This window comes from Magnolia sinica, chromosome 17, assembly GCF_029962835.1.
Source record: "Magnolia sinica isolate HGM2019 chromosome 17, MsV1, whole genome shotgun sequence".
Taxonomy (NCBI): domain Eukaryota; kingdom Viridiplantae; phylum Streptophyta; class Magnoliopsida; order Magnoliales; family Magnoliaceae; genus Magnolia; species Magnolia sinica.
Window position 1 is genome coordinate 65,083,289 of NC_080589.1, and position 17,706 is coordinate 65,100,994.

General features: G+C 41.1%; 1 protein-coding gene across 7 annotated transcripts in view; it reads left to right on the top strand.

Annotated features, from left to right (window-relative positions):
- LOC131231917 (uncharacterized) overlaps nt 1–17,437 on the top strand; it is a 49,385-nt gene extending 31,948 nt beyond the window's left edge. For 3 of the 7 annotated variants that reach the window (XM_058228293.1, XM_058228296.1, XM_058228298.1), the window contains exons 8-15: nt 334–398; nt 11,385–11,429; nt 11,583–11,662; nt 12,666–12,770; nt 13,969–14,108; nt 14,516–14,644; nt 15,488–15,640; nt 16,444–17,437. In XM_058228293.1, coding sequence (XP_058084276.1) covers nt 334–398; nt 11,385–11,429; nt 11,583–11,662; nt 12,666–12,770; nt 13,969–14,108; nt 14,516–14,644; nt 15,488–15,640; nt 16,444–16,612 — 886 coding nt within the window. In that variant the 3' untranslated portion in view covers nt 16,613–17,437. Of the gene's footprint in view, nt 1–333; nt 399–11,384; nt 11,430–11,582; nt 11,663–12,665; nt 12,771–13,968; nt 14,109–14,515; nt 14,645–15,487; nt 15,641–16,443 lie in introns of those variants that run through there. The other 4 variants (XM_058228295.1, XM_058228294.1, XM_058228299.1 and 1 more) reach the window with 4 other exon arrangements.
- The last annotated feature ends 269 nt before the right edge of the window (nt 17,438–17,706 follow it).

Below are 17,706 nucleotides of genomic sequence, written 5' to 3' on the forward strand. Positions count from 1 at the left end.
ATGTGGATTGATGATGCTGTGCAAAACTCCCCCATTTTACAATTCTAGCCACCATATACTTGGCAAAGAAATGGATGGTTAAAAGAAAGAAAATGAACATTCCATATGCAGTGGTCGAAAGTCCATTGAATGGACGTGTTTGTCCAATGGAGGAGATATTCCATCTTCTATCCATTCAGGGACCATCGAATGAAGTATCCAGCTCCCTGAAAGATAACCCCCCTCCTACAGGATTCTTGACCTGAATGAAGATGCCGTTACTTTGGGCTACGCTATAATACCACTTAGATGTTATCTTGCCTCAGATTATTTACTGTTGCGTTTTGTTCCCAGCTACTGCTCATGTGATCGGGACCATGGCGGCTTTGATTGTAGCATCGAGCTTGTAACACGTCAAGGTAATGTCATTTTAAACTTAGGCATATGAAGTTTTGCAGTGATCTTCAATATGTGATTCTTCTTCTTCTTCTTTCTTCTTCTTTTTTATTTTTTTTATTTATTTTTTTTAATTTATTTTTTTACACACACTCACACCTTAGTGGGATTTCACCACCTATGGGTACTCGAACCCTTGACCAGGTGTTGAAACTCCTCAGAGTCTACCACCCGAGCAAGAGTAAGGACCCAATATGTGATTCTTCTTTGAAAACATTAAATTGTGATGGAGCTCTACACAGCCACATGCACCTCGATGCGCAGACTCATGTGGCAACCTGACACATGTCTAGGACATCTGAGCTGTGCATCAGGTGGAACTTGGAAGAACCTGTGTAGGTGGCATGCCAAAAAAATGGCTGTTCAAGTCATCACATGTGGCCATATGTGCACAAACAATGGACGACCCAAAAGAAATTACCAATAGTCCACATTCAACTTACATGCGTGGTCCACTTGTTGACTGGCCTGATTTTTGGCCACTTCATCTACAGCATATGGCTGCATGTATGTGTCGGTGTAGAAGAGATTGTAGAAGGAAGACTTGGAATATAGAAGGAAGAATTAGATATAGGAAGGGGGAGTAACGTGATAGCGTGACATTGTTGCATGCTTCAGGAAGTTAAAAAATCACCATTGAGCCACAAGCACCTTAGTCATGTACACTCTTTATTGGTGGCAGAATTAGCAAGGTGATGAATATGCCACTTAATAAACAACGATTTTCGTAGACTTGCTTGAAGGCCCGCTTTTAGTTGAAGGTGATTTTTTCTAAGCCATCTTGTGGGTAGAAAACAATGTCCGTGTGCCATGGGCATTTTTTGTTAACAAAATTGAGGCTATGCTTGTCTGTAATGCAGGTCATCTTCAAATGGGTCTAGGGAGGTTCATTAACCAGTGGTTTATATTGAGTAGTTCCTAGGCGCATTCTTTTTATACGGAACCTCTTATCCATCATTGCCCTAATAGATAGCAGGTTTCTTTCGTTTTCTTCTCTGCAATAAAAATTTCTTTCATCATCATCATTGTGTTCTCCCAACGATTTTGAGTAGGATTTGCGGATCCTGTTTTGCCAATCAATCTTACCTAAGGCTGCAAGGGAGCAATCCTTAATATCCCTTTTCAACACCTCAATGCAGGTCCTTTAAGTCTCCTTACCATCCTCTCTTTGGGCTTGTCAAGTCAATGTTCCTTGTTGGTGCTGTCTCTGGTCTTTGTTGCCCATGACCGAACTATCTTCCATCTGCTCTCCGTAATTTTACTATTATTGGGACTAAGCAGATGACCTAGTCTTTCCACACATCCATCTCAACTTCCTCATCTCTACGATACCTGATCTCTCCTCATGCTGTGTTCTAGCTGCCCAATGCTGCCCTATATAGCATAGTCGATCAAATAGCTGTCTCGTAACATTTTCCCTTAAGTTTTATAGCTTGCGATGATCACACAACACCCTCATCTTTTGCTTCTTCCACCTAATTCTAATTCATTTGGGAACACCCTTATTGATCTCCAAGTCCTTTTGAATATAGAGCCACAGCAACGAAATACATCGCATTGAGCAGTCTCTTTCTTCTATCACTCAATTTATTAAAAAAAGAAAAGCACCTAAAGCCAAAAGCAGCAAACACCAAGGATGCTGACAAGCATCAAACAGAAACAAAGAGAAACTCAATGATGGGAGGTCATTGGTTCCCAAACAACACACAGTCCTCTCTGCAACTACCCTTAGCAGTTTTGAGGCCCTTTTAAAAAAATCTAACCTTGAAGCTTAGAGACAACTCTGCCCCTCACCACGAGAAAATTTCCATTTGTCTATGATGTTTTGTTATTAGGTTCCTTCTAGAATGTCCGTATCCAGCCAACAAAGTTAGATTCCACACGTTATTTTTAGGTCCCATCTTCCTGCATTCCAAACTTAAAAGAAGGCTCCAACCTCCCCTTCACCACCCAAGCTACCCCAAAAAGATAAAAGAACCACCTTCACACGTACCTGGGACCTCGCAATGCATGAAAAAATGGCTAACCACCTCCACTCATTCACTTTATACTAGCCTTACGAGCTGCTTTCTTTGCTTCCTTTCTATCATTTTTATTCAATATCTGTATTATAAAAAAAAAAAGAAAAAAAAAAGAACATGTAGTAGCAACATGGACTCAAGTAAGGTATATAAAATGGTATGGACTCAAAATATGTAACTAAAAATGCATGAATATTACTTTTCATAAATAAAATCATAAAATTCAATATTAACTTTGCATTAATAAAATCATAAAATTTAGAAAATCTTTAATTAATTTTATATAGTCAATAAATCGAAATAAGTAACTTAATCAGAACCGTATTTTAATTGTTATTTTTGTAAAGTATTTATGGTTTAGCTGATGCAGGACATGAAATTCAAATTTGATGTGCAAGATTTTCAGGCTTAGATCACGTTAGTTCAGAAACAATTACACAAAATTCCATATCCCACACAAAAGTTCAGGCATTCAATCAAGGGGAATCTATGCAGGCCCAGGCCTAAACAAGCTAGGGTTGGATCAATCAAAATTATATACCAAACAATAATTAAAGGAGGGTAAATTCATCCACACATGCACAGAAATAATTCCCCAATCCAAGGGGTTCACAGATTTCAATTCGGGGGACCCTAGGGTTGAAGAAAGGGCATAAAATTGGGGATTTGAATAACTTAGGGTTAGGTTTAGGGATTTTGGGTGAAAAAGGATTGAAAGATAGGAGAGAGACGAACCAGAGAAGTACCGCACGTGTGGACAACAGCAATGGCCCAGACGCACGTGCGTGTGATCCCGGCCGCATGTGTATGGGGCTCACTATTCAGAAAAAGGCCAGCTTGGCCCTGGTCGGCCAAGGATGGACTCCAAAACCTCCAAATCTCAACTCGATCCAACGCACGGTTTGTGCGTGGTGCTCCGCTGAAGTTTCAACCCTCCTGCACGGCCAGATTTGGAATTTTGCTGTAGAGAGAAAAACTGCTGCAATAGAGGATGGATTTGAAGTATAGATGATTGTAAGAGGAGAAATATGGATGGTAGAAGGTGAGAGCGAATCGGGATAGATGTGGCTTCGCACCACGGTAGTCAGCCCTTCGAGGATGGGAGGGTTTCACACCCAATTGAATCTCCACAACTCAGGAATTTAGAGGAGTAGAAAAACGTAAAATTTTTATTAATCTTCAATCCATTAAAAAGACTACAAGGGGTGCCTATTTATAATAAAACCTTATACCCCAAAACTCGCGTCATGTACGTAACCTACTACTTGGCGATGAAGTAATAAAAAATAACAACTAATCAAAGTAATCTAAATCGTCCATGACACCTGTAATAACAATAATAAGAAAAACCTAAAATACGAGATTAATTAGACTAGTGGCCCACGATCATGAGAACCCATGGTGAGCTTTACATGGCTATCAGGTCCACTCCAATGAACTAAAACGCAGTCCGCTAATTAGGAGGCTCTCCCTGGACGTCCTTATCGATCCAGATCGATGGTGGGGCCCTCCTCCTTGCGTATGTGCGTAGGGGGGCATGCGTGTGCACGTGATGTCCCCATCAACTCTCCCCGGCTGTGAAGATTTCGCTACTGGTGAAACAAAACTCCTAAATCGCTCTAAGATGTTAGGATCAAGTCTCTGAAGCTCCTCCTCAGTGAGCCATGTACTGTTTGAAGCTGGGCGTGACTTCCACTTAAGCAGGTACTTCTGAAACTCGCCGTTCGACGTTGATACTATCCGATGGTCCAGAATATCCTCTATTTCCTCTCTGGGTGTGGGAAGGTTTGGTATGGGAGGTAAAGGTTAGGAAGAAATGTCGGGAAGAGGCCATAAATCAAGGGACAAATCTGGAGAATCAGGATGGGTGGGCGAAGGGCCGGACAAAGTATCAGTGGTCCCCTAAAAAGTAATTAGATCCTCCACATCGAATGTGGAACTAATTCCCATGGAATGTGGAAGATCTACCACATATGCATTGAAACCGTTTCGTTTTATAATTTTGAAGGGTCCAGCGCTACGCGCGTGTAATTTACGAACATCCCCCTAAGTATACCACTCGGGCCTAATGTGGACCATCACAGTGTCCCCTACATTGAATTCCTTGAAACGTTTATGTTGGTCTACAGTAAATTTGTAATGTTCATTACTAGTAGTGACCTTTCTCCTAATTTCTTGATGCAATGAATGAATATGATGTGCAAAGCACTCTGCAGACTCTGATGGCCTATGGGATAGTGTCATAGGAACACGATAAATAGGCTTCCTAGGCTTATAACTAGTAACGACTTCAAAAGGACTTAGACTTGTAGACCTATTGACAGAACTATTGAACGCAGACTCGGCTATAGGTACTATGTCCCATGTCCTGGTGTGCTCCCCTACTAAACACCTGATCAAACTCCCTAGGCTCCTATTGACCACCTCATCTGACTATCGGTTTGAGGGTGGTAGGCAGAAGAAAATTGAAGCCTAGTATTCATCATGTGCCATAGTGTCTTCCAAAGTTAACTCATGAATCGCACGTCATAGTTAGACACTATGGTTTTTGGTTACCCATGCAGTTTGACAACCTCACTAAAGAACAAATTTGCAACATGAGATGCGTCAGAGGTCTTAGAACAAGGAATGAAGTGGGCCATTTTAGAAAAACGGTCCACGACAACAAATATGGAATCTTGTTTCCGAATAGTCTTGGGGAGTCCAAGCACGAAATTCATACTGATGTCCTGCCAAGGGATGAATGGAACTGGCAACGGTGTGCATAATCATGTATTTTGTTTCTTTTGCTTTGCCAGTTGACAAGTACGACATTGCCCTATAATTTTGGCCACGTCTTGCTTGAGGCTTGGTCAATGAAAACTATCATCCACTAAGGCAATGGCCTTGTCTCGACCAAAATGACCCGCAACCCCTCCTGAATGTAACTCCCAGACAAGAAAATCGCGGAGAGAGGTGCGATGTATGCACAAGCGGTCACTCCTAAACAAATATCCGTCTAAAATCAAGTACTTACTACTAGCTCTTGACGGACTATCTAACAACAACGTGTACACAACTCGAAAATCTGGACACTCAGAATAATCTTCTTTGATGCGTTCGAGACCCGTGACTTCGACACTCATGGAATTGAGTAATGCGACTCAACGACCGAACGCGTCGGTAGGCTTATTTTCTACATCGGCCTTGTGCTTAAGCACAAAAGTGTACTCTTGAAGGAATTGAACCCACTTGGCGTATCGAGGGTTTTTATTTCTTCTGAGAGTTCAGATATCTCAAGGCCTCGTGATTTGAGAATAAGACGAATTCTCGCGGCAATAGGTAATGACGCCAATGGCGTAGTGATTGCATTACCGCATAGAACTCTTTGTCATAGGTAGAATATTTTTGTTTCGCCTCATTCAGTTTCTCACTAAAAAAGGCGACAGGGTGCCCTTCCTAACTAAGTACTCCTCCTATGCCGACTCCTGACACGTCACATGCGACTTCAAAAGCTTTTGAAAAATCTGGAAGTCGCGTGACTGAAGCTTCGGTCATCTTGACTTTTATCTCCTTGAAGGCTTTCGAGGCTGCCTTTGTCCATCGGAACTCTCATTTTTTTATGCAATCCGTGATGGGAGCCATAATGGAATTGAAACCTCGAATGAACCGCCTATAAAAGGTAGATAAGCCGTGAAAGCTGTACACCTCATGAATATTGCAGGGTTCAGGCCAATTGACGATGGGCTTGACCTTCTCGGGATCTATTGATACGCCCTTGGCTAACACAATAAAACCTAAGAAGATAACACTACTAGACAAAAATGCACATTTCTTTATGTTGGCGTACAATTTTTCGGCTCTAAGGATCCCACAAACCTGCCTCAAATGGTTGAGGTGTTGTTCATTGGTCATGCTATAAATCAAGATATCATCAAAGTATATGACCAGGAACTTTCCCATGAAGGGCCTCAACACTTGGGTCATCACACGCATGAAAGTACTTGGGGCGTTAGTTAACACAAAAGGCATAACTAACCACTCATATAGCCCATCCTTCGTCTTGAAGGCTGTCTTCCACTCATCACCAGGGCGTACACGGATTTGGTGATAATCACTTTTGAGGTCAATTTTCGAGAAGATAGTAGCATTGGCCATCATATCCAACATGTCATCAAGACGCGGTATGGGAAACCGATACTTGACTGGGATTTTGTTGATAGCTCTATTATCAACACACATCTTCCATGTGTAATCCTTCTTAGGTGTAAGAAGGGCGGGCACAGCACACGGGCTCATGCTCTCTCGAATGAAACCCTTCTCTAGGAGTTCGTCAATCTGCCTCTTCAACTCAGCGTGCTCCTTTGGGTTCATTCTGTAATACGAGAGGTTTGGTAGAGTCGCCCTAGAGATTAAATCAATGGCATGTTGTATATCCCTCATAGGGGGAAGCTCATTTGGTAGATCATCAGGAAAGACATCACGAAACTCATGCACTACTTAAATGGCCTCAGTGGGTAACTCTACACTAGCATCCGGTACACTCTCCCTACCCACAAGGGTGTATACCATCGAGTCCACATCCGTTTCTCGCTCAAAGTCTTAGGCATTTAGAATATGGAGAGGCTTAGACTTGGACTTCGACTCCTTCAATTCTTTTGAGATGCTCACACCACTCTGTGTGGTGGTTTCCTTTCCAGTCGTGTTCTTGGGTAGCAGTGGATTTAGCTTGACCTTCTTGCCCTCCAATCAGAATGTATGCACATTTGAACGACCAAATATGGTAACATCCCTGTCATAGAGCCACGGTCTACCTAGAATGATATGGCCAACATCCATGGGAACAACATCACACCAACGTGTATCTTTATATGATCCAAACTGAATAGGAACAAGACAACGGTGTGAGACTGGAATAGAAGTTTCATTAACCAGGAGACTATAGGGTAGAGGATGGGCTTCCAGCTTTACGTCCAAACGGCTCACAATGCTAGTCGATGCCACGTTGGCACAACTACCACTATCCATGATCATCTTATAGCTCTTTTCCTCACACTTTGCATAAGTATAGAAGATCGTGTTGTAGCGCCAATCGTCAGTATTCCTGGCTTGAGCAAAGGCGCAATGCACAATTGCGAGGGTCGCAGACTCTTGCGCTCCATCTTCCTCATCACTAGGGGTTTCTACTGGCTCATATTCTTCCTCATCACCTTCACTCTCTGGGGGCACTACTTCTACTTGCCCATCAATAAGGAATACTTTAGTGCCCTCTTTCGTGCTACACTGGTGGGCAAAGTGACCAACCTCTGACACATAAAAACACCTAGTTGCCCCACTTCCACGTGAACTAAACCCGATAATCTCTTTACCCTTATCATCCTTGGGCCTGAACTGAGAACTATTGGAAGGTTTGTTTTGGTATCCAGTGTGAGGTTTAGCTCCAGAGGGGTTAGCCTTAGCACTAGAATTGCGAAACTCAAACCGCCTTCCCACAGATGCTTTGAGGTGTTGCTCGATGTCTAACACTACTTGATACAATTGTTCAATGGTGTCTATGTCTTTGGCGAGCAATTCTCTTCTAATGTCAGGACGGAGGCCCGTTTTAAAGCGAGCAAGGGTGAGTATGGGGTCCTCATCAACCTCGCAACGAGTCAAGTACTCTTCGAATTTCTCAATATATTCAGCAACACTCATGGAACCCTGTCGAAGAGACTGTCATTCCTCAACCAACCGTAAGTGATAAGAGAAAGGGAAATACTTCTCTTTAAGTATCTTTCATCTCTCCCCAATGGACTGTTGGGAGCTCCCTCACTCTTTCTTTTTTTCGCTCTACCGTCGCCCAAAACCTCTTTGCTTGGCCCACAAGCTTCATCTTGGCGAATCAGACTCGACGAGCATCCGACATGTCATACCACTCAAAATAGTGGTCCATATCCGCCAACCAATCTAAAAAGTCTTTAGGGTCTAAGTGGCCATCAAACGTAGGGGCATCTACTCTAACTCCCTCGAGGAGTTGTACATCTGGGTCATATTGATCATAATATCCCTAGCGGGGCAGGTGCACCGGTGTGCGCCCATGACCAATTCCTTGGCCACCTCCATTCCTTGGTCTAACCTCCTGACCACCTACTTGAGATTGGGCGTCTTCCCCAATAGTGGGGTTTGCCCCCAAAGGGAGGTCTCTAATTGGGTAACGCGCACATTAAATTGCTCAAGGCGTTAGTCCATACGTGTCCAAGCGCATACCCAAAGACTCAAACTGCTGGGTCAACTTGTTCACTAATTCTTGCAATTGTTACATGTTTAGTGTAAGATGCAAACCAAAACCGCGACCCATACATATGGGCATACAACTACTAACTCACCTAAAGACCTTCTACTGCGACTATATGCACCTAAATGGGACTAAATGCTCCTATAGGACTCTATATGGGTAAAACGACACAATACTACACGATTTTCAACTACCTACCTGTCCAAAGAATCTGTCAGCAGAAAATCCAGCAGCTTGTACCAGGAATTATAGACCTTTAAACAGCTCTATATGATGGGACCTGATGCATAATGGACATGACAAACTAAACCCTACAGATGTAAAGCATTCCCCTATAAGAACCCTAAGCTCTGATACCAAATTTGATGCAAGACATGAAATTCAAATATGATTTGCAAGATTTTTAGGCTTAGATCACGTTAGTTCAAAAACAATTACACAAAATTCTATATCCCACATAAAAGTTCAAGCATTCAATCAAGGAGAATCTATGCAAGCCTAGGCCTACACAAGCCAAGGTTGGATCAATCAAAATTATAGACCAAACAATAATCAAAGGAGGGTAAATTCATCCACACATGCACAGAAATAATTCCCTAATCCAAGGGGTTCACAATTTCAATTCGGGGAACCTTGGGGTTGAAGAAATGGCATAAATTTGGGGATTTGAATAACTTAGGGTTAGGTTTAGGGATTTTGGGTGAAGGAGGATTGAAAGAGAGGAGAGAGACGAACCAGAGAAGTACCGCACGTGTGGACAACAGCAATGGCCCAGACGCACGTGCGTGTGATCCAAGCCGCACGTGTGTGGGGCCCATTATTCAGAAAAAGGCTAGCTTGGCCCTAGTCAGCCAGGGATGGACTCCAAAACCCCCAAATCTCAACTCGATCTGACACACGGTTTGTGTGTGGTGCGCCACCGAAGTTTCAGCCCTCCTGCAAGGCCAGATTCTGGAATTCTGATGTAGAGAAAAAAACTACTACAATAGAGGATGGATTTGAAGCATAGATGATTGTATGATGAGAAATATGGATGGTAGAAGGTGGGGGTAAATCGGGATAGGTGTAGCTTCGCACCACGGTAATCAGCCCTTCGAGGAATGGAGGGTTTCACACCCAATTGAATCTCCACAACTCAGGAATTTAGAAGAGTAGAAAAACGCAGAAATTTTATTAATCTTCAATCCATTAAAAAGACTACAAGGAGTGCCTATTTATAATAAAACCCTATACCCCAAAATTCGCGCCATGTGCGCAACCTATTACTTGGCGATGAAGTAATAAAAAATAACAACTAATAAAAATAATCTAAACCATCCATGACACCTGTAATAACAATAATAAGCAAAACTTAAAATACGAGATTAATTAGACTAGTGGGCCACGATCATGAGAACCCATGGTGGGCTTTACATGGCTATCGAGTCCACTCCAATGAACCAAAACGCAGTCCTCTAACTAGGAGGCCCTCCCTGGACGTCGTCATCGATTCAGATCGATGGTGGGGCCCTCCTCTTCCTTGCGTACGTGCGTAGGGGGGGCGTGCGTGTGCACATGATGTCCCCATCATTAGTTGCTTTGCAATGTTTGATAGATAAAAGCATACTTCTGAATTAAAATAGCCAAATATATCTCTTTTCTTGATAGGTGAAATGCAGATTGCAAGAAGATGATAGAATTTAGGGAGTCTCTCTCAACTTGTGCGAATAATCTGAACCTGCCCTAAACCCTCAATCAATTTACTTATAGTATAAGACTTGGGTATCCTCCAAGGGAAATCTGTCCCCGACTTAGCTCAACCAGCAGCATTGAGGAAGCCTCTCACAATGATCTTCTTTTTTTAATTAAATCACCGACGAGACAAGCTCAATGAGTCCCCATCTTTTGCAATCTGGCAGTGAACTGTCACCATGTCTAACCCTAAAAGCAACAGAAAGGGACCAATTCTCTGATTGATTTTCATATTGTTCTACAACATGATCGTACTAAAAGGTTACCATTTTTCTTTCTTTGGAGAGACTTTTTTTTTTTTTTCCTGATTTTGAAAGATTTTGAAGAGACTTCATAGCACTATATAAAAAGAAAATCAAAATTTTGGAACTAATAATTGATATCTATGATTAGTTAAGCCCATCCTCATATCGATGAACATAATTGCCACAGTTATCTTCTATCAAAACCCCTTTTGATTTCCTAATGTCTTATATTGTAAATCATAATGCGGGAAATGTGAAGAAGACTGCTTTAAGGCGATTTGGGGTTTTCACTATGGCACACGTGCCACTGTTGCACATGCATGCAAGATCCATGCCATTCATCTGGCTGAAATCAGGGCAGTCTGGTCATCAGATGGGCCACATGTGTGAGGAAAAAAAATAGATGGAAGATGGTTATGAAAAATTACCAACGGTCCATATTATTCACGCACATTTCTGCCCGTGGCCCCCTGATGAATAGACTAGCCTGATTTTTTGGGCCACAGCATGTTCATGGTGGCCTCACCTGATCAATGGCCCAGATCTCACGTAGATTTGCTATTTTGTCGTGTGTGCTGCAAAGAAAACCCTTAATCATCTTGGGGCCAATCTCCTTAGCATTTCTTTAATTGAAGGTATTTTGTATAGTACCATGATAGGTTTAGATTTTGGTATCTATTCATTATGAACTCTCTGCAGGTATGGTTTTCCGTCATGATAACTACAACACACCTTCATACATGGGTATTCTGCTCATATCTTATGATTTATGCTCATTAGAGTGTTGCAATCTTTTTTTCTTTTTCTTCTTCTTCTTCTTCTTCTTTTTTCTTTTCTTTTTTTTTTTTTAGTTTTAAGTTACGTTGACACTTGGTATATCTGTTTGATTCAATGTAGGACATATATGGCAGTCAATTGTCCTTATTGCTTCGAATGCAGCGGCCATTCTGCCTGCATTTTGGGCTCTTCGGCAAAAGGTGAGATTTAAGTTATTAAGCTAAGCATGCTGAAGTTAATCCGTTTTATAATGTCATGCCACAAAAAATCAAGTTTGAGTCTGTGTTTGGATTCTGGAAGTTCATTGTTTCCAGGGCCTACATGATTGACTTACACCAAATTACAGGTGAGATATACTTGGGACTTTCCTCTATATTTCTCACTTGCCATTTGGGGCGGAAAAGGCTGGAAAATAGAGACCTGGTCAATTTGGTTTTTGTTTTCTGCTCTGCCTAAAATGCCAAGTCCTCCTTGCTGACACTCAATTCCTGCTAACTGTGATTTAGGGGTGCATACATGGAGTCATCATACATGGAATATTGTGGGTCAGATGTTCCCTTAGGGTCTAGAGCTAGTCGATATGTTTAATTCCTTTTTCACAGGATTTTGTTGTATAGGGTTGTGCAGATGGGTGATGCCCCAAAATATATAACATTGCAAGATCCTAACCTTTAATTCTAGGTTCTGTTCTCATGAATGTGGACCATTGCTTTATTTTATTAGTAACCATATGCTTGTAGCCCAGGGATTAAGGGTTTAGGATCCTCCAATCTCATAGATATTTCGGACATCCCCAATCCATGATGAAGCCCATTAGATCGACAGTTTTGATCACCGAATTATGGCCCTACATTATTATGTCAAGATGCAAGTTGTAAGTTTGCTTCTGAGTGGGAATAAAGGCTTTTCCCCAGTGATCTATCAAGACCTTCGGCACATTTTCTTGTATGGTAACTCATGTTTGGATTATCCAAATTTCCCCATAACATTCATAAGCTAATATCATGCTCCTAATGCTTATTGAAATTAATACTCTCAACATTGTGGTCTTGGGCTCAAGCCCAGCTTACCTATACCAATATATATATAAATATATATATATATATATGTATATAATTCCGTGTTCGGTAGTAGCAAGTTAATTTGTATTTGGTTGGCTTATATTATTGATGCATAACATACACTAACAATTGCATGTGGCAGGCATTCTCTGAATGGGTTCTCTTCACGTCCAGTGGAATTTCAAGTGGACTGTATCATGCGTGTGATGTAGGCACCTGGTGTGTTCTCTCTTTTCGTGTTTTACAGGTAGATGCCTTGTTCCTCCGAGTTTCTTTCTTCTGATGTATACGACTATTAGTGCTCATTCACACATAGAAAATGACATGCTCCTCACCTGAGGCAAGACTACCATACCATAACATTGACAAACATCCAACACATTTTCAAATTTTATTGTGTATCTTTTGGTGTGTGTTTTTCCCATTTGCTAGAAAATCTCATGACTTAGTTATACCCAGTGTTTTCAATATCATTATCAACGCATGTATCGTACCCTTGGAATACAGAAACATATCGGGTTTCACATGGGAAATATTACATGTATCACGTAATGGGATACATTGGGAAATTGGTAAAAAAATTCAATGAAACTTCATTGGATGTTAAAAATGGCATTAATATACACTTGGAACTTAAAAGATCACAAAGAAAGTACATATGATGCAGGACACGTGATCTAGACTAACTATGGTGCAAAGAAATTATAAATGGATTAAAGAATAATTCAAAGTATAAGATATACTAACTTACCACAAATCTAAGAAATCAAATAAACAATAAAATTCAGATTTTAATCTAAATCACGATCCCACAATAAATTAAAACATATAAAACATGAATTTCAAAGGACCAATGGAAGGTAGAATTTCCACTTTATCATAGGCTTGGGTCTATTTCAAATGGGCTGATTTGGTCTTTCTAGGGTTAGGGATATGAGAATCTAGGGTTATGGACTTGAAAGGAAAACTGACAAGTGCCGTGTCTTTGTTACTATATAATAATTCTCTTGCTCTTTTGATTATACCTTTTTCAAAGTCATGGATCCCATTGATTAACTAATAATCTGGGTTATGCAATGTCTAGATATTACTATTTCATAAGCTTAAACTATTAAAAATATGTTTTCTTTCAATATATGGCAATATGCTCATTCCATCTTAAAATGACGTTTTCGATTATCTCAATCTCAAGTTTTTATTTGGAAATTGATTATAAGGGACTGGGTGGTGTGAAGCAGGCCATAAATGATGTAGGTTATCAGGGGCTATTTAATGGCCAGGTAAATGTGGGTCCTGTTTATCTGGCCATTTAAAGGCCACCTGGTAAGCTGTGTCATGTGCATTGTCAGTTCATTTTTTTACCTTTTTTCCCATTACAAGAATATTAGTATTATTATTTGGTTTGACAACCATCAGTAACCATTTTAACGGGACTTCGGTTTCAGTTTATGGACTTCTGGCTTTCTTTCATGGCCGTGGTGAGCACATTTGTGTACATGGCTACCATAGATGAAGTTTCTAAGAGGGCAATTCATACGACAGTTGCAATTCTTACAGCTCTTATGGCTGCAACCAATGCAACCAGGTATACAAAATCAGGGATTTAAGTTGATGGGGCAAATAAGGTTGTAACTGTGCTGGGTGGGCGGAAGCATTTCCGGGTCCAGCCCATTACCTAGGGACCTGAGTCCAGAGCATCCAGTGAACTAAAGATGGGGAGGCCCACCAGCCAAATACTCAACCCACCAATGTTAAATAATTCAGGCCAAGCCTGGCTGGGCCTCTAGGCAGATACAAGCCCAGGTCCAGCCCACCCAGATGCCGGGCCTAAATCTCAGGCCCAATTGCAATTCATGGGCTGCAAGGCCCAGCCCAGACCAGCTCGAACTCAGGACAGGAACTGAGGTGACCCATCCCAGTTGCAACCCTTAGTAAAATTTGTCTTTGGCAGGTTTGCTAGGCTTTTAATCATGTCTATACTTAACTCTACAGGTCAGAAAATATTATTATTATTGTAGCCATTGGGATTCTAGGCCTTCTCGTTGGATGGTTGATAGAGTTTTCTACTGCAAATAGATTCGCACATTGTTCATTGGGATTCCGCTTCAATATACTTGAAAGGTACTCTTCTTTCCGCTGTCACAATCACAGATACTTTAGATTTAACCTCACTTTGCAAATGTAGGTACTTAAACTGAGAATACATTCAAGTTTTATATGTACTAGTGTTTTAGGGAAAGATAGTCATTTCACTTGCAGCAACTTTCAAAATTCACACTCTGCACCTTCCATCAAACTTCTTTCAGGGTCCATCATCTCAGTGACCCTTTTGACCAACTGTATGTCGAAAAGGTAAGAGTTTATTTAGGAATGCAGAAAGGAAAGTGTGTAATTTGGGAATACACCAAAAGGCAGTTGAGCATATGTCAAAAGCCCTAAAAATAGAGAACCACTGAGTATCTGAGTGCTCTTGGGAAGCCCATGAAATCACATTCTTTGAGTCTCCTTCAACCAATAAAGCTTTAGTGAAGATGTGTTGTTAGGTGCTCTTTCCATTAGAAGTTTCCACTTGTCACATGATGTTATTAAAGATGGCGAATGACCACCCTTCAAAAAAGAAAAAGAAAAAAAAAGAAGGCAAATGACCATTCCCTACATTTGAATCACCCTCAAAAGTTTTTTTTTTTAATGAATAAAATTATTATTTAAAATAACATATTTAGTACAGTTTGTCAAAAAAATGGGTATTTTTGCCTATCTTCTGAAATATACGGAGTTTAATTTAAACGTTTATTCAGTTATACGTGTATTTTTCAAGAATATGGAATTTAAAACAGTGTTTTGCTAACTATTGTAGTAGCATGTGTGAAAAGTGAATAGAAGTAAAAAAAAACACAAATTCTTGTAGATAATCCATCCCAGTTCTCTAAGAATCCCGTTGTGTTTCTTTGCTCTTTGTTGCAGATGGCAGAGTACTAGAGGTTGGCTCTACGATCTTATGAAAACACTGCAGAAACGATTCCGCTGGCCCTTCATATTTCTTGGGTCGGTTGCATTATCTGCTGCTGGAATAAGTTGGAAACTGGAAAACAGTCGAAGTTACTGGATTTGGCACAGGTACAAGACCGCTCATTTATGCAGCACTTCAGTCCACCCCTTTCTGAATTTATACATGTAGTCTTTGCCAGTAAATTTCATGAGGCGATAGGGTCTTGATGCCTCTAGTCCGTACATGTTGACCCATGATTTGACGATCAAGAGTACTGATCTGATCATCCCAGCTGCAGTGAGGGAAGCTGGAAAAAAAATAAAGTCCAGATGAAGGTTGTAAGTTGTAACCCTTCAATCACAGGGTTATGAATAGATGGTTGAGATCAAAATTACTGCAACAGCTTGGTAGAAAGGCCAAAAATTACATGTCTAGAATCTTCTAATAGTAAGGCTTTTTTGGGGCATGTCCTACCCACTGTGAGGTCCATCAGTTCAACGGTCTGGATCAACGAACCATGGGTCCCACTTGTATAAAATGCGCACATAAGGGCGCAATTCATGTGTTGATGTGTCAGGGTTCAATAATTCTGCAGACCGTGTCTTCCATAGGAAACATGCATGGTGGTGTCCATGTTATGATGGTCCAGAAGATGATCAGGTGGGCCCCCATGGTGGATGAGGGATGCCCAAATGTCCCAGACTGAATATATATACAAGAGCAGTTTGGGAAAAAAAGATTCGATATGGAAGGTTCCAAGGTGTCCTCCATCTACGAGGTGCCCATTGAATCAAAGGTCAGGATTGTCATAACATGCCCCACTTACATGGAACCCCCTTTGGACATCACACATTCCAATCATCATGGCCCCATAAGTCTTCTATCTCTGTTCACGTCTCTGATCGCCATGAACCACCTTTGTTCATTGCAGTATGTGGCACATCACCATGTACACAGCCTCCTTCCTCTTCCTCTGCTCGACTTCTGTAAATAACAGTAGACGAGGCCAATCAGAATATGAACTGACGCGGCAAAATTCATCTTCAAGAGGCAACTCAGTCGAAAATGCAGCATCAGCCACAACCAATGGATTAGGGTGACTAGAACAGGCAAGCTGTTTTGGTAGCTATCATTGTAACTCATTAGCTTCCAACTGACTGAAGTGGGCCAGAGAAGATAAAAGTGCTGAGCTCTCTCATCAGTACCATTGGCAGTAACACAAAAGATACTGTCTGTGGAAGGAGTCCATCAATGTAAAGAAAATCACATACAGTTTATAGTCTGGGGTGGAAAGGGTAGCCAGCTCGACAACGTCGGTGTTCGATTCTTTCATCGTTGCTGCAGGCATATGTTGCACGGCCATGAAGGCTATGGAGTTCTTGGAATAAAGAAGATGCCGAAGGGTTATTTATCATAAAGTTAATAAAGAGAAATGTTCAGATACAACGTTGTATGGGAACTTCAACATGGTGTTTTCTTTCCGGCTAACATGTGAGTTTTTTTTTTAAACATCCAAACAGTGCAAATGGTTAGAGATATCATAAAGATCATCCAGGATAAAAACTGTGATGGTCCATTCATCGTTTGTACATGGGTTATTCCAATTTTTGGTCTTGGTGATCTTCATGGGATGGCCCACCATTTTCTCAGCTTGGATTTTCCACTGAAGTGACACATTAGCAGAAAATAGAAACGCCGTATGTTAAAGTTCCCATACAAAGTTGTATGTAAACATGTCTCCTCCCACACAAAGTTGTATATGAACTCGTCTCCATATATATTTTTGGTGAGGGGCGAAGATGGTGGGAAGAGAGTTATTATTACTCCGTCAGCACTTGCATGGCAGTGATGTGAGGGGAATAGTAGGAAGCACAACCGATGTAGGTACTGCGCCGCTATGTGAAATTAAGGTAATTTGGTCTGTACCGAGGATTAATTTTTTTGCTTTGAAAAAAAAAATTGTAAATGTCTTAGAAGTTGGGATTGGGTATGATGAAATTATTTACACAAGTAATGCAGGGTGATGTCTGTATACCATTGCAAAGTTTATAATCCTAAGGAGGGAGTTCGTCTTCTTCTTCTTTTTGGATGAAAGGTGATGACTTTATTAGAAAAGGCTGAAGCCAAAAGAATTACAAATCAGACTGAGGAGGTAAAGAAAGAACTACTGCCCACTGCTATAAATAAATAAATA